This window comes from Nematolebias whitei, chromosome 15 (assembly GCF_014905685.2).
Source record: "Nematolebias whitei isolate Nwh7 chromosome 15, NemWhi1, whole genome shotgun sequence".
In the NCBI taxonomy this organism is placed as follows: domain Eukaryota; kingdom Metazoa; phylum Chordata; class Actinopteri; order Cyprinodontiformes; family Rivulidae; genus Nematolebias; species Nematolebias whitei.
Window position 1 is genome coordinate 33,595,701 of NC_056512.1, and position 6,492 is coordinate 33,602,192.

Genomic DNA, 6,492 nt, shown 5'->3' on the forward strand with positions numbered 1-6,492 from the left:
TATATATATATATACTGTGTATATATATATATATATATATACTGTATATATATATATATATATAATATATACGCTTTAGAAACCCTTCCTACACTCTTGTAATGTTCTAAACTCTTAAACCTACACAATTTTAACAACATAAATATATATATATGTACATATATACAACATACATATGTCTTATGTATGTAGTACAGTAGATGCAAACAAAACCACGCAATGGTACTGATCAAGTCCACATATGGGTGAAAAAAGTCCCAGTGAGCTTCGGTGAAAACACCAGACCTCCAAGCAATGCTTCCCCGGTGGAGAGGCTCCCTGCACCGGCAAGCAGCACCCAGATTGACCAATGATGCTGGAAGCCCGGCTCTGGTACAATTCCCAGTCGTTTCCATACATCTCTCTGCATCCACTGAGCGCCAAAGTCACAATGACTAACTTTTTTTCAGATTGGATCAAAACTTTCCCTCCATTTCAACAGAAAGCAACGGCTGGAAACACTGTTGGGTCTTCTGGGAAATGTATTTCTTTTGAGTGGCAATACAGTGTGGTCTTATTGAGGAAAAAACTACAAAATGGCAGCGCCTGTCCAAAGTTTTTTTTACATGAACTTTTTATTGTATCCAGTACTGTCCCAGTCATGTGAGTAATATTAACGTTGACAATCGTGTGTCGTGTACAATTTTTTTTCTCTCATGTACAATCTTACTTTGAAAAACTGAGAAAGAACGAGTCCGCAAAAGTCGAACAGTGAAGTAGTGAGGGACTATTAAAAATCAGTGCATACCTTAAAAAATATATGAACTGAACTGTTTTAAGGATGTTAATGGCTTTAAACTAATATGAGTATATTTGTACTGTTTATACTTTGATAAATGTGTATTCTGTGTGACCATAAAATTAGCTCAATAAAGTTGGAAAATTAACTTTTGTGTTTGTTTTAAGACCTTTTTTAATTTTTTTTACATTATTTACATTGTGATTTTATAGTGGTAAATGTTATTCTCTTGAAGCTGAATTGTGCCACCATGTGTTCACCTTGCACACAAGGTGATAAAAAAAAATCTCTGAGCATTTTCCAGCGTCGTTTTAATTGCAAACTTTAGAAAAAAAGTGTTTTAAATGCAACCTCGCTTGTTTTCCAACTCTAAACTAACCAAATAAACACAAAAATAAAACGAAACAAACGTGTGGCATCAGACGCAGAAACAGGCGCTCCTGCTTCCCACTGGCTCTTCCGCCTCAGGGGGGCGTGGCCAGGCACGTGTTTTGTCAAAGTGTCGTCTTTGCTGCCACAACTGTCTCCTTCAGTACAGCTGCAGAAGGTAATGGCACAGTTCAAAGCTCCAGCAGAGGAAACCCAACAAGCTGAAAGGATAAAAGTGAGGAAAAGTGCAGATTGGAGTTTAACACGAGAGAAGATCAGATTTGAAGTCCAGGATCCAACAGGTAGGTGTAAAATTATCTTCTTTATATTTATTTTATTTTCTTTTACTTTAACTGTGCATGAACAGATGTGTATTCCCATTTTAAAGAGCTATACACAAACTGATTTCATACATGCCACATATAGTTAATTATGTTTTATTAATGCATAACATTTTATTCTTATTATTGTTTAATTTTTTAAGATTTATTTTAGTTACATCTAATTTCTAGAATGCACAGCATAGATTGAATGTTCTGCACTACCTTTCCTAAATCAGAATAAATCGTAAGTCATTATATGTGTGCAGCAACGGGGTTAAAATGAACTTTTATGACCTTTCAGATTAAAAAATAAATAAAAAGCACACGTTCAAAAAGTTATATAAACGCCTTTTAGATTTATATAGTATACAAAGCAAAATTATTTTCAGGCATTTATTTAAATATTTGTTCTGCTCAATGGCTGACATGGTTATTGATTTATGAAAATTAAAAAAAAAACAGCTTTATATAACCACTTTCCATCTGCCTGAGCTGTTGGCTCTGACTGAGAGCACATATGAAAAACAAACAATCACAGACTGCACAAACCTTCATTTTGAAATTATCGAAGCGACGTAATGCGAGAGAGTAGCAGACAATGCAACTTGAGCAGCTGATGGCAGACGTGGTTTAAATCTCAAGTTAAACATCTGATTTGTGCACTTAAACCTGTACAGTTATCTTTATGTTCACTGGAGAGCCAGAGAAGAACAGATGACTCAAAATAAACAAAACAAAACAATAAAATGACAGAATGGTCAGCGAGCACATGAGACAAACTTATTTTTAGTTTGTATTTTAAGTCTTTGCCATTAGGAATATGTCAGCACTTGGCTGTTATTTATTTTTCCTGATAAAAGCATGCACAGAGAATGATAATAAATGCAGCTTTACTTTCCCAGTAAGAAGGGCAGGTTACTTTTTCCAGTCGATCCAGCTGATTTTGGGAGACAATATATTATGTTTAAAAGTGAAAACGCATCACTCATAAAACAAAAATACAGAAAATTGCACGTTTTATTTGTCTGTTCTAGTTTAAAATAAAAGTTATCAACAAGCTGAACTAAAAGTAATCCACGAAGGCCTTTAACTTTTTTAGTTAAAGTGGAAATGATTCAAAAGTGATTCAAAAATGAATTTAATGTAAGTTTAAATGGAGGGTGTGTGGTTATTCTGGAGCATGTCAGGTTGTCTGTGGCCTTCTGTAGCCTGTGGTGTTGCATTTTAATGGACCTCATGCCACAAGTCAATACCTGATTTAACTGTCCTTTGTTGTCCTGCTACGTGTAAAGCAAGGTTACTGGTTCATTAACTGGTTCTTGTAGGTTTTGTCATTTAAAATTCTAATTAAATGAAATATAAAAAGACCTAAAAATTCTCAAACGTGGTCACTGCGTTGAGTTCAGGGACACGTCTGCACAGAGCTGCTGCTTGGATTCTATTTTTGTTGCAGTGGATTAAGATCAACTTGAATTGTATTTTTTTTAATACCCCAAGTCGTTAAATCAAGTCTCATAAATAAGCCTTATTACATACAACACATGTTCTGTTCTTCCATTAAATCTTTTGTCTCTGTTTATTATTTTCACAGCTCTGATCACAGATGAGGTTTAAAACGAGCGTCAGAGAGGAGTGAGCCGCCCTCACCGTCAGCAGCACTGCCCGAGACGCTCAGGCCCAGAGTCCTCCCTACAGGCTAAAGTCCTGCTGTCCACATTTTCTACTCGAGATTGTCCACCGCAGCATTCAAAACTGTTTCTCCAACGCTTCTACCAAAAACTTAGACTGTTTTCCAAATCAGAAGCGGCCCAGCCCCCTCAGTTGGAAGTGATGGGGAGCCTGCGAAGCCACCGTTACAGCATTGTGTCCTCGGAGGAGGATGGCATGAAGCTGGCCTCCGTCACTGTCCCAAATGGCTACGGGAATGGCGATGTCAGCAAGAGGCACACAGAGCACCAACCTCAGAGCCGCTTTGTCAGCAAGGACGGCCACTGCAATGTGCAATTTATCAACATGAGTGAAAAAGGCCAGCGGTACTTGGCAGATATCTTCACCACCTGTGTGGACATTCGCTGGCGCTGGATGCTGGTCGTATTCTGCCTCTCCTTCCTATTGTCCTGGTTGATTTTTGGCTTTGTCTTCTGGGTTGTGGCCCTCTGTTATGGGGACTTAGAGAGTGACACTCAAATATGCGTTTCCAACGTGGACAGCTTCACGGCTGCCTTTTTGTTTTCAGTTGAGACCCAAACCACAATTGGCTACGGTTATCGCTATGTGACAGAGGAATGCCCCATTGCCGTTTTCATGGTGGTATTTCAAAGCATTGTGGGATGCATCATTGATGCTTTTATTATTGGTGCTGTCATGGCCAAGATGGCAAAGCCTAAGAAAAGAAACGAGACCCTGGTGTTCAGCCATTATGCCACGGTAGCTATGAGGGACAGTAAACTTTGCCTGATGTGGCGGGTGGGGAATCTGAGGAAGAGTCACCTGGTGGAGGCCCACGTAAGGGCCCAGCTCCTCAAGTCCCGCACCACAGCAGAGGGAGAGTTCATCCCTCTGGATCAAGTGGACATCGATGTGGGCTTTGATAGCGGCATCGACAGAATCTTCCTGGTGTCTCCTATCACCATTGTGCACGAGATTGACGAGGAGAGTCCTTTCTACGAGATGAGCAAACAGGAGTTGGAAACGTCAGAGTTTGAGATTGTGGTGATCCTCGAGGGCATGGTCGAGGCCACGGCCATGACAACTCAGTGTCGGAGCTCCTACGTGGCTAGCGAGATCCTCTGGGGTCACCGCTTTGAGCCAGTGCTCTTTGAGGAAAAGAACTATTACAAAGTAGACTACTCTCGATTTGACAACACATACGAAGTGCCCAGCACACCTTCCTGTAGCGCCAGAGACCTGGCCGAGAGGAAATCCGATGCTTCCAGTGTGAGGAACTCCTTTTGTTACGAGAACGAAGTGGCGCTGGAAAAAGCTGAGCTGGAGGAGGAGTTTGAAGAGGCAGAAAACAGGTTGATGAGGGACCTCGAGGTTGCTCCACTTGAGGACGCAAGCGCTGATCGAGGTTCAAGCTCTGAATGCAACCGGGATCCTTTGCCTTTAGAATCAAGGCCCTTGACAACAGAATCAGAAATATGACCGGTGAAAAAAGCCACAGGGGATGTTAAATTTAGCTTTAACATTAGTCCAGCCATTTCTTTAAATAATGAAGGGCAGACTGTGAAAGCTTGTGATTTATGTTGGGCATTCAGCAGTCTATGCACAAAATACCAACCAAACAAGAGTTATGGTGAATTTGGTGATACATTACCTGCATGCATGGAACCACAAGGCTGCAATGCGTTCACCACCATCACATACCCACAATGCAGCCAGTTTCTTTAAATATTTTCAGCCTCTGGTTGCAAGTCTGATTCAGAAAACCAATCTTTGTTTGCACTTTTGCATTTATTGGCCTGAACTTTATGAATCTTTTGTGTAAAACACAAAAAGTCACGTGCTTGAATCTGGTGACAAAACATTTGAACTTGAAAATTAAAAACAAGTATAAAGCAAATCCAAATGAATATATTTTAATATATATACTTTTATTTAAAAAACCTAAATTACCAACCCCAAACTAGGGTATTATTTGTTAATGAGCTGGTCTCTTAGCAAACTTTGTTACGTCTTCTGAACTGTGTTGGCCTTGTCCTGTGACTGTATACTTTTTGCACACAATATGAGTATACTACTCTCCTCAACCTATCATTTATGTGCAGAATCTTTTGCAATGTGTGCCTTAACAGAAGTTTCAGTCCCTGCAGAAGAACTCAGGTGGTTTGGGTTTGATTGAGCACACACTGCATTAGGTCTCACAGAAAGTAGAAACTTTGAAAATGTGGCTTTTAATGCAGATTGCTGCCACCTCTTACAGAACTGTGTGTTTTAATGTGCAATAAACTGTTCTGTGGTAGGAAGCGATGGGAAGCTCGATCCCGGGCGAAGGCGGTGAATGTTGACAATAAGTGCTGCTAAGTTACATATTGTATAAACGGAAATCTCAGAGCCAAACTGTATTATTGTTTTTTTTTAAGTTTGCAGATGCATCATTTAGTGTTATTTCTACCTATAGACAAGCATGTTTAAGGTGTGTTTTCTAAAGCGTCAATGCAGTTTCCTCATCAGAATTTATTTTCCCCTAAAGGAGAAGAAACCTTTTACTGAGTTCTGTGTACTTCTGTGAAACCGCACTGATTCATCTGTTATGACATAAAACCTGAATTCTTTTCCTCATCTAAACAGTGGTTGACTACTTAAATGCTGCATTATTAGTTTACCTAAACATCAGTGTTCATGGTAGATAAAAAGTGCAGAGCTTGGACTTGTAATGGGCGTGTTAGTTCAGCACTCTGATTCTAGTGAGCTCGTTGCAGAATCCCTTCCTACAGGGATGGACATCACTTTATTTCGTCTTACAGAGGACTTAGCTGACTTTAGGCTTTACAGGGATGGTCAAACATCTAAACGCTGGTGTTGGTTGTTATTTTTTACTTTTTATCCCATCTCCATGCAGAAACCAGATTGTGCAGCTGCTTTTTTTTAATCTTTTGTAAATTATATTCCAACACTGTATGGTGATAATGCAGTTACTGAAAACTATTTATGTGTTGGTGTTTGTTTTTTTCAATAAAATAATGGGGAAAAAAATGAGCATGACGTTAATGCATTATAAAAACACGACTTCATGAGGGTTTTGAGTGTGCATCTTTGAGAATTTTGACTCAAGTTCTTTTTTGACACGTGTTGCTGCTACTTTAATATTGAATTGTGGCCCAAATTCCTGGCTCACTTCATCGTGTATAATTCACCAAACTGACTTGCTCCAGTTCTGTGAACGTCTCGGTGGGTCCTGTACAACATCAGTCTGCTCTGCTGGAAGTCTTTACAATGACACGAATGGAAAGAACTTCTCGTACAATTTTCTTCGACTCTTTCAATAAACTATGGAAAATAATCTTATTCTACACTCTA

General features: G+C 39.4%; 1 protein-coding gene across 1 annotated transcript; it reads left to right on the forward strand.

Moving 5' to 3' along the window:
• Positions 1 to 1,251: 1,251 nt before the first annotated feature.
• On the forward strand, positions 1,252 to 4,666 carry LOC119421683 (inward rectifier potassium channel 2). Its single transcript, XM_037689030.1, has 2 exons — positions 1,252 to 1,449; positions 3,062 to 4,666. Exon 2 carries the CDS (start codon positions 3,301 to 3,303, stop codon positions 4,615 to 4,617), a length of 1,317 nt encoding a protein of 438 aa, XP_037544958.1. The 5' UTR covers positions 1,252 to 1,449; positions 3,062 to 3,300; the 3' UTR covers positions 4,618 to 4,666.
• The last annotated feature ends 1,826 nt before the right edge of the window (positions 4,667 to 6,492 follow it).